The sequence below is a fragment of the Typopeltis vanoorti genome, chromosome 13 (genome assembly GCF_054136105.1).
Source record: "Typopeltis vanoorti isolate ZY-2024b chromosome 13, IOZ_Tvanoo_1.0, whole genome shotgun sequence".
Classification (NCBI taxonomy): domain Eukaryota; kingdom Metazoa; phylum Arthropoda; class Arachnida; order Uropygi; family Thelyphonidae; genus Typopeltis; species Typopeltis vanoorti.
In genome coordinates this window covers 86037836-86062979 of record NC_143561.1, presented here as the reverse complement: position 1 = coordinate 86062979, position 25144 = coordinate 86037836, and the positions used below count along the sequence as shown (strand labels likewise).

Below are 25144 nucleotides of genomic sequence, written 5' to 3'. Positions count from 1 at the left end.
AGGAATTGTTGCAGTGGGCAGTTTTTTATAGTGAATTTTCTGCAAAATAGCATTGTGCCTGTGGAACTTCATTGGAACTCTTTGATGTTTTTTTATAATGATTACTATAGTGAGAGTCGACTTTTAATTATCTCCTGATTGTTGTATAATGCTTAGCATCCAGGTGATATTAAACTATTTTGCCCACTTTTGCAGCATGTCATCTGAACTTCAACTTTGTTCACTATCACCCCCCCCCTCTCTCTCTCTCTCCAAAATCCTGTTGTCATCAGTTTCTTCCACTTAGTAATGACATAGCTTGTAGTCTTTTCATAACCTTTTCCTCTTAAAGTGCATAATCTTACCCTTTATCACTTTGAATTGATAACCATTATCCTTTGTCCAGACTGCCAGTCTGTTTAAATCACCTTAGCCAGTTAGGCATTGCTGGCATACAATTGGATATCCCCTCTCTCCCAGTACCATTAGTATACAAAATAAATAGCAGCTTCCTAAGTACAAAGTCCTGTAGCATACCACTGGTCGTCTGCCTTCTGGATTGACTCTGCCATAAATTGTTCTCTGATGTCTGTCCATCAGCCATCCTACATTCCTGGAGGTAGTCTGTCAAGTGCTTTTGCAAAATTTAACTGTGTAGTTTAGCCATTTCTCCTCCCCCAATTCACTTCAACTTCACTTTATTGTCAGAAGTGAGTACTGACAAGATATCCCATTTGCAGAGTAGCACCCCCTCCCAGTGAAGATAGTGGCTCTTTTTGTCCTTACTGTTTTTCTGTTTTTCTATGCTTTTCTTCCCACATTCTTGCTCTACTTCTTCTGAGTCTTTTTTTACTTACTGTCCTGTCTTCCAGGCCACATCACTGGGATCCAATGCCTTACTGTTGTGTTTCCCATGTGGTGCAACCCCTGGACACCCAGAAAGGAGGTGAGGGGGGACCCTGGTAGTCTTGCATTATTTTGGCCTCTGCTTTGGCAATTTGTTGCTCCACCATGGGTGGGGAAGCTTTGGTGCTAAACTCCTCCTGAGAATGAACAGGTCTTCACCCTTTTGTTTATAAGGGTCTTCAACAAGCCTCAGCCATGTCATGAAACCATAGAAAGACCAACAGAAAATCAGAAGCTGCAATCAATACTCCACTTTTTTTTGATAACATACTCAGCAGGGAAACATCCTCGTAGAAAAATGTCACCCTTCTTCATCCAGAAGGGTTGGCAAGATCTCCAAAGTATGTAAAGAATCTCTGTTCAAGAGATATACTTATTGAAGCATCAACTAAGACAATCAGAAAGTTACTTCATGCAACATGAAAATAAACAGCATCATGGGGAATACAAATTACAGTTATTACACCCCCACAAAACTAACCATTTCCAACTCTTCAGTGTACCAGACAAGGAGATCTGCTCTAAAATGAAAGATCAAGGATTGACAGCTATTAGAAGAATACTCATACATACATAGGTTACCTGGTTCACATTAGGAACATCTGTCAGAGCAGGCTATGTTTTTCAACTACCCAGTAAGGCTTTGCATCACTAACCCTTTGTGCTGCTTTAAATGTCAGAAATATGGTTATTCTCAGACCACCTATCATGACTTTGCCTTCTGTGTCCAATGCAGTAAACACCATGAAAACAAAGTTTTCATGGTGTTTACTGTTTGCAAGATCAAAACACCAAAATGCTCTAATTGTGATCTCTTAGCTTACAGTTAGAGCTCTAAATGCTCTTAGTTTCAAGTACATACACTCAGGAACTCCTAGCTAAGTACAGATATACTGTAGATCAATTGTTTGACAACAGAAGTAAGAAAGACATCTGACACCAATTTGAATGTACTAATGTTTCTCATCAACCATGATATAGGTGAAAAGCCAATAGGGAAAGTGTCAGCCTTTATTCAAAAGGGTGTAGAAAGACTAGGAGGATCTCCTAAAACAGTTAGGAAAACCACATTCTGGTGAAAACTACATTGTGTAAACATCATGTCAGCAACACTCACAAACACTGGTGAAAGTGTGACATTAATGAGTGGAATACCAATTACAGTAACATCTCATAAAACACTAAACTCTTCTAGAGGAGTGATCACCAGAATGTCATTTCCTAACTGTTTTAAGAGATCTTAGCTCATCTAAAGATAAACGTCCACCTTTAGCCCACCCACTCCAGAGCATATCAAATTCCTTCAGTGTGGATTATCATATTGACTCCATGCTCAGCACGTTTGCTTTGCACGCCATAGCAACAAAATGACTATTTATTTGGTTCTTTGAGCTTTTTATCTCACTCTAGACAGCTTCAAATGCATCGCCTCTTTCAATCTTGCTTTCTTGCTGAACTTCTATTCTTATTAGTTTCAATTCTAACTCTTCTGTCAAACTAAATCTCAGTATAATTCATTATTATACATTCATGTGTGATAATGCCAAAGGCTATAGGAATGAGTTTTTGTAATTTTCGGCCAAGTCAAGCTTTCATTCCTATTGGCATTATACATGAAATTGTAACATCCTCTTGCACCTATAGGTACTTTTGCATATTTTAATGAGTCCCATTCAGATTTGAGACTTAAAAAACTAAATTAGCATTTTATGAGGGTAGCATTGGGTCAGTTGCCACTGGCTGGATATTTTACCAGTTACCAAAATTGTCACACTAAAATTAGGCATGTAGCCAAGAGTTTTCCAAGTGCACCAAGAACCTAGTTATACTACTCTTCTTTAACCTTATTATCTTCATACGTGCTTGTTTTTGCATTTGTGTTTGCATTTTTGTTCTCTTTTATTCAATGGCCTGAATAAAATATTCGCACAACTAATTTTAAATACATTCAAGTACAAGCCATCAGTCACATGCAAGTCCTTATATTGGTCGGATTTGCTCGATACATCTAAAAACTGCATGTCATCCCATTTACACAGCCTATGTATTGACTCGTTTGCTATTGGAACTTTTCTTCCCAATTCATTCTTATACCTTGACAATAGATTCAGGCTTTTTTACTATTCATATCCTCTGATATTTTATGCTTTATTTTAAAATCATATTGTTTTATCAAAGTTGAAGCTCCCACAACTCAAGCTTATTCTCAAATACTTTTATTTCATCAAACATCTCATTGATTAAATAACTTTCTTGCTATAGATTAATATTTGGTTTTAAGCAAGTAGTGATTATTAAGCTGCTGTAAAAACTCTAGTTCTGATCTGAAATAATTTATTTTCTGATTTTAAATTATACATTTCATCATTACTCAGTCAGTAAATTTCTATATAGCAGAAGATATCTCCATATTCAGATGCAGTAGTCTCATATGGCAATGGCAGAGTTTTCCTTCCTGGACATATGGTCCTTTCAGAGAAGCACACACAATTAGCAGGCATAATACATTGGCCTCATATTCTGTTATGTTGTTGAGTAAATTTTTATTTAGACAGTGTATTTATTATTTTTGACTTGATGCTTTTAACTTTTTATTTCTGACATTAGTCCACAGATTGCACTTAAATTTTGGAAAGTGGAACCTGCATTCTGTGGGCTGCTTATTGCAACTCTACAGTTTTTGCAGGTACATTTTGTTTTGTTTTTTTTATTAGAAATTCTTGTTTATTTTTCATTTAATCAGTTTGTCATTTTAGATCTACCTACTTGTTACTTTATGATTAATACAGACTGTTTCCTACAGGCAAAGCATACTGTGTCTGGTAATGCCACATGGGGTATTAATGGACATAGTGGTGAGTTAGCAGACATGACCAGTCTGGCAATTTGGGAGCCATTAGCAGTCAAGCTGCAGACGTACAAAACAGCTGTTGAAGTAAGTTATATTATCATGATCTTTGTTTTTAAAGTAACAGTGCATTACACAATACTTTTTTGCTAATCCCATCTACGAAAGGTTAGAAAGATATAGAACATTTAATGCCATGGGGTAGGCTAAGGATAAAATAATTCAGAAACTGTAGTGTGCATATATTTTTAATATAAGTTGGACTCAAACACATTTCAAACTAATGGTATAGTAATGGTAGTGTAAAATCTGTTTCGTCTAAATGTAATAAAAATTTTATTACATAGTGAAATATTCTTTGAACCAGTGAAAGGCTTGCTTGTTGTTTGCTTTTCTAATTTTTTATTTAAAAAAAAATTAGATTATAATATTTTATGGCAAGCAGCAACCAGTCATATTTTTTGCTATTACGTTGAACACATCCTAATATTGAGTACATTTGCTCTACTCAAACCCCAATGTATGCACTCATTTTTGTAAGTCAGTAATGGAGAAATAAATTTTTCATTACTTCAAGTATCATTTTTGCCATTTCATATATTAAGATTGTGTATACAGTCTTTAATACAGACTTAACATATTTTGAGAGGTAGATGCTTTTAATAGCCAAGTGTGAAAATCATCTGCTTGTATGCCCATCCCTTATTGGAAGCATGAAGTAGGTTAAAAAAACATTCCATGTTTGTTCTCTGCAACACAATTCATGGATATCTAACCCTTAGCCAGCCATGGGTTAATGTACAATAGGTGCATTACAACCTTCTATGGATGGGATTTGCATTAAATAAATAAATAAATAAATACATTCATTATTTATTTATACTGAAGCAACCTAATATTATAGCAAACCTGAATAAACTGCATAGGGTGCTGTATGGAAATCCAGCAAAATATTAGTAAGTTCAATAAATTACTTATTTCACTTTGATCTTGTTCATATGTGAAGCAGTTATGAATAACAACCAATGGTTATTATTCATAACTGCTTCACATATTTCCATACGGCACCCTAAGAGTACAAAATTACACATGTGGTAACCACATAGCACATGAACTCTGCTCCTCCCCAAATACTTGGGGAGGAGCAGATAAAAACAGCTAATTGAAAAAAAGTCTGGACTTGGAATGGCTGTCTCCCAGATCTTTGGCATATTAATGGAGTAGTACTTCATAGCTGATGTTGGTTTTAAAAATGGTCTCTCTTTCAGGCTTGTAGTAAATTATTAGAAGCAGAGTGTTTCTTTTTCCATTTAGTCTTGTATTAGGAAATGTCCAGTGCATGGTCTGTCAGTCCTGACTTGTCATATAGATGATGGCAGACATGGCTTTATATTCTTCAAGGCATATATTAACAGATCCACATCTGTTCAAAGTAGGCAAGTCGCAGGCATAGGGAACTTATACACTCCAGTATGTAGTTTATCCTTAGGAAAACAGACGAAATTAATATGGGGAGGGATGGGTTCCCTATAAACAGAAGAGGATAATGAACAATTTAGTAGTAATGTAATCAGTGTGTGTTTAGGAAAGTGAGAAACAGTTTCTTTTTGTATAGTAAAGTGTATTTTTGAATGTTGGCTGTTCTGTTTGGCCAAATGGTTAGCATATCTGCTCTCCAACCAACAGGCTGCAGTTTTAAATCATGCCGTGGGCTGGTGGGAGACCCTGCTTATTAGAAGCCTGAAGTTGCTTGAAAAAAAAAAGTTCCGTGTTTTGCTTTGAGGGCATGGTTTCTGGAATATGTAAAAAAGAAATACAAATACGAAAAATTAATAAAAATGGGAGATCTTAGCCCCCACAGTGTGGATATACTACAGCAATCCTTTGATTAGTGCGCTTTTTTTTTTTTTTTTTTTCTTTTCGATACCCAAATTCGGTTAGTGAGCCTATATACATCTTAAAAATAAATGTTACAGATTTTAAAAATTTTCCATCTATACATTTTTTATGGCTAACTATTTTAAAAAATCACTCACCAGGATGAAATAATTTAGTTACCGATTTCAAACATTTTACAGAGATAGTTTTTAATGGCATACTACACTATTTCCAGGTACGCTGTGTTCCAAATTTACCGCGGAGATTTATGTTGTCTGCTGTACATAGCATTTTGCTGATCATATCACTTGCAATTGTTTTTCGTACCTTTATATGTTAAATTATTTTCCTAACCTTTCTTTAATCACGAGTAAAATGATTAGTGAGCAAAAAACAGAAGCGTTAAAATGATTCGAAAAGTAATTTGACTGGAAGAAAAACTTGAAATAATAAAGAAAAATGAACAAGGCGAGTCCAGAGGAAAGATAGGACAAGAACACAAAAATGGATGAATCAACTGCTGAATACAAAGAGAAAGGTAAGGCTGCTTCAAGTTCATCATGCATGCACTCGAAATCAAAGTATCATCATCATCATCATCAAATTCCTGCCATGTACCCTCAAGGGGTGTAGAGGATATGATAGTACTACATGAAAAAATTTACATCGTTATTAATTTCCTATTCACAATTTTCCTCCAAATCAGTCTGTTACTTGTCAAGACTCCAACATTATCAGATCTTATATTTCTATTGTCTAAAGCACTTTGTACTGTATCAATCCACCTATATCTTAGTCTTCCTCTGGGTCGTTTTGCTGCCAACCTGGCAGAGAACACTTGTTTTGCTAATCTTTCCTCGCCCATTCTGTTTAAGTGACCATACCACCTGAGATTAGCTCTGCTAACGCATTCCTGGATGCTGACAATGTCAAGTTCTTTCCTAATATCCTCGTTTTTAATATGATATTGCCATTGATGCCATCTGTTCATGCCTCTCATCTTTCTCAGGACTCTCATATCTGTGGTCTCTAGTCTTTGGTCAAGTGTTTTACTTCTGACCCAGCTCTCAGATCCATAAGTTAAAACTGGTTTGAGCACTGTCTTGTATACAGCTAATTTAATGTTCCGACTATTTTCTCTCTTATTCCATATGAATTTATTCAATTGACTTCCCACCATACGAGCTTTGCTGATTCTGTTGTCTATTTCTATATTTAATTTACCATCTTCAGTAAAAATCGTGCCTAAATGGCTGAAATGTTTTACTTGTTCCACAGGTTCTCCATTCACAACACAGTTGACATTTTCAATGATTCTGCCTATTTTCATTGTCTTTGTCTTTTTATTGCTGACCTTCATACCATATCTATTACAACAGCTATTCAATTTAGTCAGAGAATCTTGCCGACTTGTAGTGGATTTATTTAGAAGTATAACATCATCCGCATAAAGCAAAGAGCTGACATTAACATCTCCAATTTTGATATCATGCTTAATACCACTTTCCTTCATAATGTGATCCATATAGATAATGAATAACAGAGGGGATAATGTACATCCTTATCACACACCAGATTTAACATTAAACCATCTTCCTGTACTTCCTTCAATTCTAACTGCTGACTCACAACTCAAATAAAGACTAAGTATTGCTTGATATAATGCCCCATTCACACCATATAGCTGCAGCGTATTGAATAGCTTCTCTCTTGGCACCTTGTCATATGCCTTTTCCAGATCAACAAAACTTAAATACAGATCTTTGTTATATTCCCATGCTTTCTCGACTACTTGTCGTAAACTGAAGATCTGATCCTGACAGCCTCTGTTTGGCCTGAATCCAGCTTGTTCTTCACCAAGCTTTTCTTCCACAATTCTTCTCAACCGTTTCTCAAGTATACTTGCATAGATCTTGCCAGGAACACTCAGTAGAGAAATACCTCTGTAATTCTCACATGCAGTTTTATTTCCTTTTTTATATGTGGGTACTATGAGAGCTCTACTCCAATCACCAGGAATTCGTCCCTCTGTCCAGGCTTTCTGAACTATGCAGTGCAGCCACTGTAAGACTCTTATACCACCATACTTCAGCATTTCTGGTCGAATATCATCTACTCCAGCTGCCTTTCCACATTTCAAGCCTTGGATGGCTTTTTCTACTTCAAGTATGGATATGTATTCCTGACTGCATGCCTGTTCAGTGTTTTTTACCTCTGTGCTGTCATCACTGCTTGTTTCATTTAGCAGTTTTTCAAAGTAATTACTCTATACTTCAAGGATATCTTTTTCTCCTGTTTTCATGTTACCTTTATCATCTCTAATTCCTTTTACAGCACTCTTTCCTCCATTCTTAAGCTTCTTCAACAACCTCCAAAATAGTTTGCTGCCTTCTTGATATTTATTTTCTATATTCTTGCCAAAGTCCTCCCATGACTTTTGTTTAGCTAGTTTTACACAGTGTTTAGCTTTCTTACATTTGTCTCTTTATTCTCTAAGAGCACAAGCTGACTTATTTGACAGGAACTTTTGATATGCTTTCTTCTTTTCCTTCACTGTCTCTTTAATTTCCTGTGCCCACCAGGGAGTTCTGGTTTTTTTATCCTTGCAGACAACCTCACCACATGCCTCTCTGGCAGACTCAATCAATGTTTTCTTCAGAGTTTGCTACTGAATCTCCAAGGTTTGATTCCTGTTCTCGAACTCTTTCATTTTTTCTTCAATAATCTTTGTGTATTTTAGTCTACAGTTCACATCTGAGAGCTGCTCAACTTTGATTCGCTTTAAAACTTTCTTACATGTTATTCTTTTCAATATGAAATTCAATTTTATCCTGCTCAAGACTAAATAGTGATCACTTCTAATTTCAAATCCTCTGTACACTCTGGTGTCCTGCACCAAGGAGAAAACATCACTATCAACAATAACATAGTCAATGAGACTTTTCTTATTCCTAGCCTCTTCTCTCCATGTGAATTTGTGCACATTTTTATGTTGGAACATGGTGTTAGTAATAACCAGTCCATGTCCTGAGCAGAAATCTAACAGATATTTGCCATTATTATTAGCTTTGCTCTTTTCTCCAAATTTTCCCAATATATTTTTGTATGTGTCACAATCATTTCCTACTCTGCTATTTAGATCCCCAACAAGGACCAATTTTTCATTGTGTCAGTTACTTTTTCTAAACCCTCAAAAAATTCTCCACTTCTACCTTAGTAGAACCTTCTGTGGGATCATAGGCACAAATAAGTCTCATTGTCCAGTTCCCCATTCTCATATTTGCCCACATTACTCTACTTGAGACTGCCTGCCATTCAAGAAGATTAGCCTCGTATTTTGTGTTGAATACTATGGCTACTCCTTCTTTTCCTTGATTGTTATTGCCTGAATATAACATTTTGTATTTATTGCTCAGAAAGATCTCACCAGTTTTGGTCTTTTTTGTTTCAGTCACCCCTATTATGTCGATCTGGTAATTATCTAATTCCTCAGCTAGCTCCATTTCTTTGCCATTCAGGCTTCTTACGTTGATAGTACCGATCTTTAACTCTGGTGATGTTGTGTTGGGGTTTATTTTCAGATTTGTTCTAGTAGCTGACTTTTCGCTGTTCGCCCTGGTTCCCTGACGAAAACAACGGGACCTTGTTTAACCGGGCGACGCCCCAGCCTGCATGAAATATTGTCATGTTGTACCATCATTCTATATTTTGGTTTAACCAATAAGAATACAATTTGGTGAGCCAAATCCCAAATTGCCAGCCCATCCTCGTCCGTTCAGTATCCAAGTAGATACCCAACAGGGTGCACCACGAGAAGGTGAGGATTGGACATTAGGTCAGAAGTCCTGGTCGGTTCTCCGCATTCCTTTAAAGGCTATGTGGAGGTCTCCTCTCAGTTATACAGCTTTGACCCTTAAGCACCCTAATCAAAGTATTATAATGATTGAATTAGAGAGACTTCTTTTTACATGATCAAAGATTGTATCCAGAAAAGGCTAAACACTGGCCTTATTAAATCAAAAGCATTGTCTCTTTGTAACCTGGAAAGAAAAGGCTATCGATGATGGAAAAGAAGAAGAATTCCACATTAGTGCTGGGTGATTTGAGCATTTCAAAAAGAGAAATACCCTATATCATGTTCTAATCACAGGCGAAACTGCAAGTGCAGATAAGGAGATATCCAGAGATTTTGAAGAAAATTGTGTAAGAAGAGGGGGGGGGGAACTATTGTGATCAACAAATATTTGATGTCGATGAAATTGACCTTTTTTTGGAAGTGAATGCCTTCCAAGATTTTCTAGCCAAATCAGAGAAATCTCAGCCCTGGTTATAATTAAGTCGAATGAAATTACTGCTAACAATATGCAAGCCATTTGGAAGCACATTCTTCCACATTGTGCAAATGATTTTAGAGGCTTTCAAGTGAATCTAAGTTAATTAAATCTCATTCTGAGAAGTTGAGTGATTCTGACCTGCTAAATTTAGATGCACAGTGGGAAAAATATGAAGAAAATGTAATCACCCACAAGCCTAAAGAGGTTTCGCAGAAACAATTTCAAAATAGTTTTCGTACAATCGAAGTTTTTAAGCAGCAATGCTTAGAGACTGACTCTGGTAAGAGAGAACCGGTAAAATTTGCAGAAGAGGCAATACGTCCATAATGTCAGTTGTATGAAAAAAAGAAACAGAATGCCTGCGAAACTACATTAGCTCAATTCTTTGTTAAGAAGCAGAATAATAAATTTATATTCTGAATATGTTTTATGTCTTTCAGCTTCATGGTTTTCCTTTAACTAGGCCTGAGACATGACCTAATTCTTTTATAAAAAAAAATTAAGGGTCATAAAAGAAATCTGAGAAACGAATTATACTTTTTCCTTTAGGTTATTATATTTGATTAGTGCATTTTCGATTAATGCACCTGTTTTAAAGAACGCATTAGGCACATTAATCGAGGTATTGCTGTATAGATCTACAAAGACCTTTCATGGAGAGTTACCTTAAAAAAAAAAAAAAAATGTGTATTGGCCATGAGGCCAAATAGCAAACACATTATCTATATAGCATAGCCAAACTGTTGGTTTATGTGTGGTATAGAGTGCCTGGTTTTTTAGAAATTCCATGTAGAAATGGAATTTCCTTTTTCCTTTGAAACCACATCCAGCTAGCAACTTACACCCATTCTCCTATGGATCATCTTCCTCTTTGTACATTATGGAGTGTATAAAGTTACTTGTATGTGCATCTTAGTTTTCTTTGGATAGACCAGTGGATATGTTAACCTCTGTATTGCAAAGAGCATGTGATGACCATTTCTTTACATGAAGTTAAATGGAAAAACAAAACTCTGCAGCATAGACCAGTGGTTCTCTTAACTTTTTCAGAATGGCATACTTGGCAATGCAAAATTCTGTCACAGCATAGTAATTAACCATAAATTTATAGTATTTTAAAGACATGACAAAGATGCAAAAGTTAATAGAGAATTTAAATTTTATTAATGCTAATGCCTTGTTTTCTGTGTGAAATGTGAGTGCTTGGAGGCACAGATCATCTTTATTCATGGAGGAATACTGGGCAAAGACTCTTAATTCATGTTCTACTCACTGGAGTTAACATCTGAATTTGGTCTTAATTCAATTAGTAAAGCCTGACTCGCATGAATGTTAGCAAATGGCAACAGAATTGAAACAGCATATCTAGAAATGTCCAGATATTCCTCACCAACAGTAAGCCAAAATTTGTCTGACTCTAGATTTGTATCAGCTATAAAGCGCTTTTACCCCAACCTCAACTAATATTATTTTAATTTGCCAGATCTGGGAGGCATTCTAAGATCACATTCACTTTAACTTTTCTGGATATGTTCATTTTTTATATATGGTCCCTAGGAAATTAATTCCTTGAATTGTTTTTACAACTGTTTAAATGTTACATGTCTACCACATTTGTAATTTTGTGCTCCTCTGAGGATGTTGGTTGGTAATCAAGTAAATTGGAAGTTAATAAGTTATTTTCCTGGTGTTGTTTATACCATGAAGCACTGTTAAGAAATGCTTATGACAGTTATTTCATATTCTAGATCCTTATATCCATGTGTCATTAAGTATGATAACTACATTTATCTCCACCAAGCACTTTAATCAGAGCTTCATTGCAGGGTTTCATGACTGTACTTGCATGTCGGCATTTGTGCTGTGTGTGTGTGTGTGTGAGAGAGAGAGAGAGAGTGAGACAGTCCTGTCCATGAAAGTTTTACAGCCTAAAGTATATTAGTACTGTGTGTGGGCTAAGGTTTGGATGCTCCAGAAATCACACTCTAGCTAGAGACTGTACGTGGTACTTTTTCTTTAAATAACACTTCAGACCTCTGATAAGCAGTACAGTGATTGTGCACCACATTTGTTCCTTTTCAGTTACAGTGTAACTGAAAAGGAACAAATGTCCTATCAAAGTTGCACCTAGAGGGCCAAATAAAACAGTTAATTTAGGAAAGTCAAGATTGGGACTTGAAAATTATCAACTGTATATGTAGGCTTAAGTGCTGATTAAAGCCAATGTCAAAATTTTAATGGAAATGAACATAGCACACAAAGGAATGAATTAAAATGACTGTTTAATGAATCCAATATTTCATCTGTCACGGAGACATCCGTGTACAGTATAAAAATCACACACGGGCAACACAAAGGAAGTGTAAATGATTAAACTTCAAGTCTAATGTCCTATGAAGGTTCCATCATTAGTAATATTGGTTGTTGTGCAGGAGGTCTTAAAATTACATTTTTGTATATCTTGGGAAGTTTTATGCATTCATGTTTATTTACATTAAGCTAAGAGCAGTTGCCAAATTCCAAAAAAAAAAAAAGAAGAAAATATTTTCTGTTGTGATGAAGCATAGTATTTTTATTTCATTTGAGTCTGTAGGTAGCATCATTGTCATGGCCTGCTAGATTGATGTCTGTAATTGTGGTGGCAGATGTATTTTGGCAGATCTTAGTTTGTGTGTAATAGGCCGACTTAGAACTGAGATGGAAAGGAGTTAATCTTTAAATTTAAAGGTTCAGAAGAGCAGCAAGCAAGCTGTACAGACTACACGTGGAGCCAGATCTTGCAGACTATGCCATGGCTGCTACCCACAGAATCAGTTTTATATATATCAACCTCATACACAAGAGGTAAAAGAACATCAGTACCATGTGGATATATGTGAGTTGAGAACGAGGGAGAAGAAGAAAGCTCTGTGTATGTGTGTGCACGTGCATGCATGCATTTTCGCTGAAAAAGGCCACATGCTTCTTTTAATGTGTCCAACAGAAAGTGGAGAAATGATAGTTGCCAGTTCACCGGAGAAGTACCCATGGAAGCACATGTAGAACACAGCTGAAAAAAAGTTCATCTCTGAGGGAAGGATCAACTATGAACTGGGACATGGAAAATAGCATCTTGAGCAGAAGACTATTTTGAGCATTCTTATGCTCAAAATAGCATCTTCTAGAGGCCCATCAGTATGGTGCAATCCATACTGATGGGCCTCTAGATAATGGAGATATTGACTATTGATGACTTTCTCCATTATTTTGGAGAGGATTTTAGGTTAATGGAATTGATTCAGTAATATGATTGCAGACCTATCTCTCATCTTTTGGAATAAGCTGGATATATTGCTTCCATGCTTTGGGATAAGTACCTACTGAGTATAAAAACAACACAGAGGATTAGCTCTGGAGCACAAAATTTGAGTACATTTGTGGAGAGATGCAATCAGGACCCAAGAAGACTTTAGTGTCTGAGTTGTTTAGTATTCTTCTGCTTTTTGCTGAAAAATAGGAGGTATATGGTGCTCAGTTTCTGGTACAAGAAGTGATGTGCCTTTGTCATCCATGGAGGTTGGGGAAAAAGAGAGATTCCAGGAGGTCAGCTTTAGGTTCTGTGGCAGTGGTGCCATCTAGATGTGTGTTGTGTGTGAGGGGGTGAAATGTAGGTGAGCAGAGGTTGCATCTGGTGGCCTTTGCAAGTGGTCAGAATGCAGCACAGCCTCCATTTGGATAGGAGGCAAGTTTTCTATTATTGGTCTTCCTGAAGTCAAATTGGATTTGCTGATGGTAGTTTTGCAGAAGCTAGGTTTCTTGTTGCAAGATTTCTGTTGAACCAGGGCTTGAAAGTGGATGAAAATTTAGGTTAGAATGGAGAATGAAGGCATAATGAGGAAAATTGTTTTGGATTAGAAGAGCAGGAGCAGTAGTCTAGAGTATGGAAAGGAAGAGTAAAAGTTCCAGAGATCATCCCATTGGTAACTCGGTGGTGCTGAAGAACATGAGGTTGGGAATGGTTGAAGGGAGGGTATTCTGTGTAATACCCTCCCTTCAACCCATTTGGCCTCTGCAATGTATCTGGAAGGAGAACTGGTTAAAAATAAAGGCATTGGAAGAGTGGAGAAGGTTATTAGGAATTCGGGTAGGTAGCTGTACAATTTGTATTAGTTTGTGGGAAATCTTCTCCAGTTTGGTCGGTGGTATTGGAAAAGGAGAGCCAGCTGGAGTTAGGGTTGTCACCTAGGAAGATAATTTCACTATTTGAATTGCCAAAAAGTCAAATTTTGTGGATAGGAAGGTGAAAAGGTCAGAATGGTTCTAGAGCTTGGACACTGGACTGGTAAATACAACAGGTATGTCACAGGGTGGTCAACTCAGATTTATTATTTTTAGCTAAAAGTTCTAATAAAATAAGCAAATCTAAATTAAAACCATAAAAATAAATTTAAAAAAAAATTTTTTTTATAACCAAGTTCATCTTGTTATCTAGTGTTTACAGTGTGATAAAAGCTCAATAGATATGGTAAAGGTTTGGCTTTCATCATCCTTTGCAAGTGTTCCAGTAACTTTCAGGCTGTACTATAGCATTTGTTATGCCATATCAAGCCAGATTTCACAGATAATAAAGCAGTTACCATTTCTGCTTCCATTCTTTTTTTTTAGTTTAGATTTATTATTCATGTTATAATTACAACAACATGAATTCTGAAAGTTCTTTTGAAAGAAGTGCATCCTGATGTATCTTTATACTGCACAACCTAACTCCAGAAAGTTTCAGTATTGGTGTTACATTTTCACTCAGTTAAATTATTTATTTTTTATACTAATATGCAGAAGCAGATAGGACATTTTGGATTCCATCAAGCTAATAATTGCAAGAGATTTTTCAACAGATAAAAATGACATTTTTGAGAATATGCAAATTTCTGGTAGTTTTTGCTTCAGTTTAAATAAAGCCAAAAGAAAATTTTGAAATTTTTGTGTTAACTTGTTGACTGCCACAGCAATTTTCAGGATTTGGGTCTCAGAAGCCAATTTCATTTAATTAAAGCATATTATTCAAAACCCTAATCATAATGCATAGTAATCACATGTACATGAACAGAATAAATTTTCTGTTCATATACACCAGCCTTGATTTTTTTTGTTTTCTTCCGAGAGGCCAACTATCCTTGGTTAAGCTTATATACCACGAATATACTCACAGCTGCACGAAAAAGGCAAGTCCAGCAACTACAAGATAACTCATAGTTGGCCAGATCACCTGCTACAAATTGTCTCATAGTTGGCACTCAGCGTGTTAAAGAGCTTTATTTATCCTTGGTAATTCTGTTAAGCCTTCTTAATTCTTCAATTTTTCTTACAAATCTATTATTCCAAATAAGTCTTTGGGTCTGGAAGTTCCTCAATTTTAGTAGCTGCAAGTATGTGATTTACTAGAATTATCACAGATTTCTTTTAACCAATCTTTAAATAAATGATTAAACTTTTGTTTTTATTGTTTTACTTTTGACTTTATGATGGGGTATAGAATTTGAAAATAATTTGCAACAGCTTAAACTGCATGTGTCACATGAATCATGAAGAGAAATGGATGACTGGCTGATTCTGGCACATATGCAAGTGCCAGTCAGTCAGCCATGCTACTCATTCATGCATAATTAAGTAGATCCAATTTCTAAATATTTTATAACAGAAAAGAATTTCTACCATCATTTATTTGCATTTTCATTTTAAAATATAAAAATACCAAATTTCAAATTACTATGGGCATGCAGTCCTGGATAGTTAATCCAGGTGTGTGTGTGTCAAGCATCTACTCCCTGGTGAATGTGAAGGTTAAAAAAAATCCAAGCATATCCTAGACAAGATTCAAATCCAAGTCTTTCACTGTAGCAGTTACCAACTGAGCTAGCAGAGGTTCATGAAAATTATTCTTATCTCCTCAAATTTTTATTCCTTAAGGTTGATTTTCTGCAGTATTTCCCAAATGGCAAGGTTATCATCATTGGGCACTTCATTGTTTAAAACTCCATCTTCTCATCTTCTCCTTATGTGTTTCCCAAGCTTTAAAATTACATGCCTTTAAATCAAATGTAAGCACGTTCCCTATCCACTACCTATACACAGTACTTAATGTACTGTAGAATGATTAACCAACCTCTCATGTATAGGCTCAGGGAAAAAAAAAAAGAAAAAAAAAGCCTCAATAATGCAATTGGTAGCAGCATTGTTCTTTAGTTAAAAAGACTTGTTCAGATTCCTCCTACAAGGTTGAAGAATCTCCATAGGGGCTTTCAACTGCCCAATGTTTTCCCTCTCAAAAAAATTCATCCTGTAAAATCACACACAAACCAGCCAGAGGAATGTATGCAATTAATGGGTGTGTACACACACACACACACACACACACTAGCTTCATTAAGCACTTATTTATCTGAATATCAGTTAATATTGTTAGCATGTCCTAAGCATAACTAGTCCCCCCCCCTCCCCTGTTAACTAGGTCAACCATTCCTTTTCTGTGGAATGTTTTTTTCTCAGCTTTGTGCCCTTTGCAACTATAGTGGTGGCAAGTGAGATGATTATCATAAATTTTACTCCTATTGATATTCTCAGGGTTCACTCCAACACATTTGCTTTGAACAAAAATCACTGAAAAAATGCCCTGTTATGCTTAAACCTCCAGGCAATAACAATTCTTTATACCCAAAGTGGCTGGAGACAAAAACTTCCACACTAAGCTTGCATCAGCTTAAAAAATTACTGTTAAGGGTTAGAATCCCCAAAACTTTAGGTCAGGATGGAGCATAATTCTGATTTAAATTGCAATGATGCATCAGGGTACCTTTGCCTCTTCCTGGTGTTTACCATGTTCATGTGCCTGTCATAGTTTGTACACTCAGAGCATTAATTAGGTTCATAGAAGCCAAGTTACTTCGTTATGACGTGCCATTGGGTCTAACAGCAAGGAAAAAGATAATAGGATTATTTTCCTGTCTAGTTGGCTTTAGTGGTTAGCATATCCTTTAACCAACAGACTGCTAGTTCAAATTCCACTTGGGTATGGATGTTTGTTATTTGCTCTTTAGGTGAGAGATAAATTTTCATTGTCTGAAGCAGGTTCAAAGAGTTCCATGTTTAGTCTGTTTTGCAGGGTTTCCAACTTATGTAAAAAAAACGCAAAAATAATAAAAATAGGAAAACAGAATCCCTTAGCTCACCCATGGTACTAATGTATGATCAGTTTTACAATCCTTCATGGGTGGGAGTCATTTATATTATAGATTTATTTATTAGTAAATACTTTAAATCTAAATAAAGCATTAAGATATAATTAGCAATATCCTTTTTAATGCTTGTCTTGAATTTGTCTGATATGCAATTACTGAAGGCAGGTGATAATTTCTCTTTACATGTTTATGTAGATATAAATGATGAATAACAGTTGAGGCTGCATGGAATAGCCTTACAACTTGATTTTACATTGAAACATCATGTATACATTCTTTCTGTATGGACCTCTACATCTTATACTTACAGTGGCTTAACAATTTCCCTCTCTTAATACATTATATTCCTTTTCTAGGAGCTGCTGAGCCTTTTTAATTTAGGTCTTGGTTACATTTCCATAATTTCTCTACTATATATCTTAAATCTTAAAGTAAAAATTATGGTCCTGACAATTCCTGTTTGTCCTGAGACCAAATTATTCTTCTTCATTTTTCTCTTCAATAATTTATTCTTGATTTTCACATTCAATTTTATTTCCCTTTTTTTTATAGGTGAGTACTGTATACCCTAATCACTAGAAATTTTACCTTCTACTCAAGCCTTCTTGACAACATTGTTACATCCTTAAAATTTTTGTATCTCTATATTTAATTACTTCTGTACAAATATCAACTCCAGCCACTTGCACATTACTAGTTTCATAATTTTTTTCTACTTTCCATAATGAAATATATTGGCGATTATATTATTCCTGGATATTTTCAACCACTGTTCCATTGCGGTCCTTACCTTTTTTTTTTTTTTTTTTTTTTTTCAAGGTGCATGTGTATATTGCAAATTATAAATTATATACATTTGTCAGGTTCATTTTGCCCATCTATTTGCATGCTGATTATTCTGAGACTTGGTGATTGAACTGATTTTATTCAACTTTTATTTGAAATACAAAAATTGGATTTTTAGTGGAACCTAATTTTTAATGAAACCTAAAATGAATTTTAGGTTTCATTTTAATCGTTTGCAATTGTATAAAGGAATAATATGTATCACTATTATATACTCTATGATTATAGTACACAAAGCAAATTTATGCAAACTAAAAACTGGGTTGCTTTTTTCATAAGCATGGTATAACTTTTTGATGCACCGATTTTTACAAAAGTACCACCATAACATAACATTGGTAACAAACATAATAGTTGTCACATATTGTTGAAAGTTTTCCCACTTGGTTATATTATGAATTAAAGATGCCAAGCAATTATATTCTTGGTGTCATCCTTTATCCGAGTGTAAGCAAACAAAGTTTGCATGTGAAGTAACTTCATGACTGGGCACCTCTATATATAGAGGCTACTGACTTCACATCAGTTGCCTTAATATTCCATAATGCAATGCACATATCTTTACAGACATGTATAATGCTGTGCATTATGGGAATGGCCACATCTCTAATCCAGAGCATTTTAGTAATTAGGTGTGACACCGTTTACTTGTATATGGAAATATGACTTCTGCATTACTTCAGCTTTGAAATCACTTCTGGGTCTGGCTCCCACTGATGAGACTTCAATAAAGCTCGAAACTGGTATGGATAGTGGCCCTTCCCATAATGCAACACATATCCTTATAGACATTATACATGTCTGTAAGGATATGTGTTGCATTATGGGATACTAAGGCAATTGATGTGAAGTCAGTAGCCTTAATATACAAATTTCCCAGTCATGCAGTTACTTCATGTGCAAACTTTGTTTGCTTACATACTTGGATAAAGGATGAAACCAAGAATATAATTCCTTGGCATCTTTAAGTTGTCAATATTCAGTAGAAATCCTGAAATTGAAACTTCAGCTTTGAAGAGTTTTAAGCTGTATTGAGAGCAAATAATTTAGAGAGTTGGTTTGTGTGTGTGATAGTATATCTACTATAGGATTGTCTAGATGATTTTAGTCATTTGGTATGAGACCACCATCCTGCACTTATTGGAGGTCTGAAGTGGCTTGATAAGGTAACCATTACTTAGTGTCTAGACCAAGGTTCTCATATTATATAATATGGGTGGTCAAGTTTCCTAGGCCCAAGAGTCACATAGGACATTTTTGGATACTTGTAAGCAGCAAGATATTTTCTTAAAAAATGAATTATTAAAATTGGTTAAATATAAATATTAGACATAAATATATAATTATGTATTTGTCTAAAATACATATGTATCATGAATTTTTATCTTTTATGATAAACACAATAAAGCCAGGATTTGGCCACCACTGTTGCATAACCTTAGCCCACTCATAATAGTATTGTATTGTGGATTACAGTAATTTTTTTTTCCCCCCATCAAGACTGGTTTCTGACATGCTCCTTAAAATGCACTTTCTTTTGGTAAAAGAACACTTCGGTGTGTTTGTGTGTATTATTTATTTATTTTACTATAATTGAGCTGTGTTTTAATGTGGTTTATATAATCTGGGAACCTTGGTCTAGATATGGTGGCTTTATCATTTCCATTGCTGAAACAGTTCCTGTAATGAATATCACAGCTGAAATTTTCATTTTAATTGGACCATTTAATGACAAAATTATGTTTACAGTACATGGGGGGGGGGGGGTATTCCAAAAGTAATACCCATGTGTGCTAATGGTGCTTAGAGTATGAGTAGTCTAGTCTTCTCTCACCATAATAATTTAGCATATGTTAGTATATGATCAAAGTTGTTTCTTGTATGTTATTACGTGCAGAATGGCAAGTCTTGAGTTCATGAAAGTGTAGTTTGATGTGTGAAAATATAAGCTGTTGAAATTCACTGTTATCTACAAGTCTTTTTTTTTAATGTTGAAGCAACTGTATGTGAGTACTGTATTGCGATTGAGCAAGAACAAGAATCAACAATGAGAGATCACAAAGTGAGCTGCCAAAAATGAAACTAATGATTTCCATAAGTGGAAAACTGACTAGTTAGAGAAAATTAGCAAAAAAAAAAAAAAAACACTTGCACTAACTATAGATGAAACTGGAAGTTTGTTGCCCATTGCTTCAATATTACCAAAGGGTGGGCAATGCTTTTCTTCACAAAATCCTGATTATGGACAAAAGTTAAGTTCATCATTATGACCCCAGAATAGAAATTGTACCACTGTACCCCACCCAGATCAAAAAAAAGTCCAGCCTTCCACAGAAATTTGTTGTCTTTTAGGCAGCAAAGATGCCATTCACTAGGACGATATAGTGAAGGAAACAATAAATTGTGTTTGTTGAAGAATAGCCATTGACAGTATGTGGCTATGCATGAGCACATTTACTTCAACAGCTATCTAAGAGACTGGATCTGACAGTGTGGAACATCCTCTCTACAGCTTGAAGTTGATTCCATCATATTTCTTTCCTAAATTGATGACAAGAATATCCATGTAGAAAATGGTTACAAAAATAACCTGAAGAGTTTTGATATGACATCTTGGAAAAACTTTTATGACGAAGAAAATGTATTGAAAGGGAATATGTTGGAAAATAAAGTAGGGACTTTATCTTTTTTTTTTTTTTTTTTTTTTTTTTCCCTCATATTTCTTTTGGTATAAAGCTAACATGGAGACATTATTTTTTGATCATCTCCCCCTCATATTTTTCTACAGCTTATAATGTTGGAGTCTTGACAAGTAACAGACTGATTTGGAGGAAAATTGTAGATAGGAAGTTAGTAATGATGTAAATTTTTCATGTAGTACTATCATATCCTGTACACCCTCTTGAGGGTACATGTCAGGAATTTGATGATGATGGTTCTGTATAGAATGCTTTTGCAAAACATACCTTTTTTTAACGATTGTCTGTACTTATTTCCTTTAGATCTTTATTTGACCGTATGTCTTGATGTCAATAATTTTTTCTAAAATCCCTTACTAACTTCAGTTATTTAAAAATGATTTCCACTAAGCGCTGTCCTTAGTGGCATGGATGCACTGTGAAACAGTACTTCTGTATTTGAATTCTGCTGCAGTGTGAGTGAAAAGTTGCAAAGATCTTCAGGTGATAAATAAAAGTCAGCGCCTCACCCTTTTTGAGGTCCCAGAGTGGTTTGAAAAGTAAATTTCATCTCTAATCACAGTTCTCTGATTATCTCCTCTCTACCTCATCAGTAGCAGCTATAAGTTTTTCTAAACTTTTTTAAGTAAGAAAAAAATTTCAGTATTTGCATAAATAAGAAGCCATTAAAGGATTTAGATATTTTGCTAGTTTTCTCCTATTAATAACATCAGCATTTCATTGTGTTTGCTGTTATAATTTGTTTCTGAAATCCGATGCTTTCCAACCTCTGAACTCCAGTATATGCTACATGCTCTGTGATATGTTATTGGTTAAAAACCACTTGCTCATGCAGTTTAAATCTTCTAGCTTCAGCTTTTGTCTTCAGGTACAAGCAGTACCTACATGTGTTCAAATGATAACATTTCATAATTTTTGTATTCTCTTCATTCAAAAAAGCATTGTGACTGACCAAGTAGTGACCATCTTTGTGCCACAGAATTTTTTTGTCATCTTGAAAACTAATACAGTTGATTCTCACTATAACTGCTGAGGAGTTCCATAGGCATAATACCATTTTAAAGAAAATTCACTATGCCAAAATGTACTGTAACAAGCTGTTCCTGTGGCTGTTAGAAGTTTGTTACAGTAAGTAGCAACTGTGTCTTACCATGATGACAACAGTTATCAAGTGAAAACAATATGCCATGGTAGATTGGTTTAGTATTCTCATGCTTTTGAGAGCTAGATATAATGATCTACTATATCTGGTTCTCAAAAAACCAAGACATTAGTTTACCAGTCTCTGGAGTTAGTTAATATGTTGACCCCTCGAACAGCATATTCTAATTATACATTCAGTTTCTTTCCAGAAATCATCCCTGTCAAGATAATTGTGTACAAACTAGACAGAATAACATCAGAGTGCATTCTTAAAATTAATTTCCATTACTTTCATTTATGCATTACTTGTTATTTATTACTGAAAAATTCAGTGAAAATAAGGAATACCAACTTTTTGTTTAAGTTGTGTTTATGTTCAAAATTATTTTCAATCCATTATCAGTACTTACTACTTCACACACTCAAATTTATATTTAAACTTCTGATGTTTGAGTTATGCTTTTCTTTCTCTCCTAATGTAGACTGCAGTGTTGTTGTTGCGTATTGATGATATTGTATCAGGATCAAAGAAGCATAAAGAGAATGAAAATGCAAGTACTCCATCAGCACCCACAGAAGAATCTATGAAGGAATAATATGGCAAAATACATAAAATAACAAAAATAAAAGCTAAATTTGGATCTTAATGTGAGCGGGTCTTTCTCCCCCCCCAATCCTACCTCCTTATTATCAGTTGAAGCAACTTCTGTAATAACTAAAGCTGTGCTTTTTTTAAAATCCCTTGTGGGACTGTGTATGTTTTTTTTCTAATAAAAAGCTATTAATTTATGCACTAGATGGTATTATTTATAAATATTATAAATGTTTAGATTTTTTTTTCTAATAAAAAGCTTTATACACTTGTTACAGTTTCTGCTGAAGGTGAGTTAGCCAGACTTCACAAATGAAAGCTAATTGGCCAAAGATAAACCTGAAAACATGCAATTTGCAAAATATTGGGTTGACTTGCCACTTCTGTAGGATTAATTAGGTATACATGAAGTACAGGATGGTAATATAATGATCAGTGAACAACTCTTTATTTTACTATCCAGCAGAAAACAATGCAGTTAATAAACAACTTCTCTATCACACAGGCACCCTGCTGTACAGATTGAACATGGTACTATTTTTAGCCACTTCAAGCTTCCAGCAAGCAGGGTATTGTTCTTGCCTCATACACTAAAAATTTCTGTCACGTTGAAGATGTTCACAAACATTCGGAGTGACATTCTTACCCTTTTTGGCTTGCAAAATACTTTAGATGCTTAAAAATTGTGCATGGTATCAGTGATGGCTCGTGGCTTGAAATTGTGGAGGTGCTGCAACTTTCGAAATATACGTACACACTGTAAGTACAGTGTTTGGATAAAATATCAAAATTATGGTAAAAATTTAAAAAAAAATTATACAGTTTAGTATAATTCAAAATTACTTAAAAATAAAATCCATTCCTTTAATATGTAATTAAAGGAATGGATTTACAATTTTTGGACATTACAATTAAAGGATTTGTCCAAATATTAAAAATAAATAAGTAAACATGATAAGCACTACAAACACTACTACTGGTGCAAACTGCATATAAACAACAATGGAACTGCACGACGGAGATAGTGTTGCATTAGGCTAACAACTCATCTCACTGACGTGAATATGCTTGCGCACGTAGTAATATGACACTGTAGGAAACACAGTGCTGGTAGCGTCCTTCTCCCTCCTAAGTGCTACAAGATGGATTTTTTTATTTTTTATACAAAATAAGAGAATTGTATAGGATTGTTGATGATAAAATTAATTACAATCAAATATTAATAAATATATTTATAGATCGAGAAAATTGGGGGTGCTGCATTCCGCAGTGCCTATGCACGAGCCACTGCTACTTGGTATCAACTTGTATTTACACTAATTCTACTTTTTTACTGGTTGATTGGTCATATTACTGAAAACTCAGATGATATCAATACAGTTAATGCAGAACACAATAGCAAGTGAATGCCATGGACTTCAACTATTGGCTTAGAGATTCTGTACAATAGAAGTTTTAAAAAATTAGTTGGGTTATCATAATAAAATAAAAATACAACCAGTAAATGTTATCCAAATCTTGGATAGCTCCTCAGAATTGGTTATAGGCAGCTGATGCAAAAATTAATGCACAAAGTGCAACAAATTTATCTACAGCAAAATGCTTAAAGAGCAGTTAACAACAAATATAGAATATTCAAATCTTGTATTGCAAACAATTTCTCTTGATTTTCTTACAACTTTCTAGTGATTGAATAAGCGATGTTTCAAGTATTATATGATCTGATAAGCAACTTTTGTACATTGTGCAAAATCAAGCTGTACTGATTCCTGTAGTAATAGCTGGTTTCAATTCAAAGTGTGGTTTTATGGATTCAGAAATCTTGCTGCTTTTCTTTTTCGAGCAACATACTGTAATGTTTACTTCTCATGTTATCATTTTGCAACTCTGATTAAACTAAAGCTTTTTCCAGAAAAGAACACATTTACTCCAGTGTATCCATAGTGAATGGAATGAGCTATCTAACCTATCAGATAATGAAATTACTTAGTATATCTAATGAGCAAAAGCAGAGCTAATCATTTAATCCAAAAACATTCAGAATTATATATTTCCAACAGATATTTTAGCTAGTCTAGATGAATGGTTGTCAACCTCATACATTTAGTACCTTGACTGGGCTAAAGTTAGATAATCTGACTCCCTTACCCCATAAAACCAACATTTTTTTTTAAACCGCTGTAGTCTTGCAATTAACAAAGTCATGGTGGTCTCTCATTGTGTGTTAAATCAATCATGTAATATAAACACTTTCTATTTTCAGATCGAAGAACAAAATTGCTTAGTAGTGTCTATAAAAGAAGCTATAAGCCACCACCTTTGAACCTGTTTGTTGGAGATATACGATTGACATATTCATCATCTGGAAGACAGCAAACGTGGACTAAATTTTTATTTTTTGAGAAAGGGGAGGAAATTTAGTTCATGCTCACTAATTCTTTATAACCCTAACCGTATGAGTCATCTTTCTGCTAAATCTCAATATCCTATACAGAAGTGTTGTCAAAATTCCTGACATATACACTCATGGGGTGTACGGGATTTTATGATAGTACATGAAAAGTTACATCATTACTAACTTCCTATCAACAATTTTCCTCCATATTTGCCTGTTTGTGTTAACATTGCAATATTATCATCATATATTTCTGTCTTCTAAGGCACTTTTTACTGCATCAAATCCACCTACATCTTGGGCTTTCTGC

General features: G+C 34.9%; 1 protein-coding gene and 1 long non-coding RNA gene across 6 annotated transcripts in view; one reads left to right on the top strand and one right to left on the bottom strand.

Moving 5' to 3' along the window:
- Positions 1-22640, top strand: part of CCT3 (chaperonin containing TCP1 subunit 3) — a 226398-nt gene extending 203758 nt beyond the window's left edge. The window contains exons 16-17 of the mRNA XM_090402340.1: positions 3689-3820; positions 22330-22640. Of these exons, the coding sequence (XP_090258466.1) occupies positions 3689-3820; positions 22330-22443 (246 nt within the window). The 3' untranslated portion in view covers positions 22444-22640. The remainder of the gene's footprint in view (positions 1-3688; positions 3821-22329) is intronic.
- The window catches only part of LOC150100333 (uncharacterized), a 173289-nt gene that overhangs the window by 109056 nt on the left and 39089 nt on the right, over positions 1-25144 (bottom strand). The gene's annotated exons all lie outside the window — the stretch shown is intronic.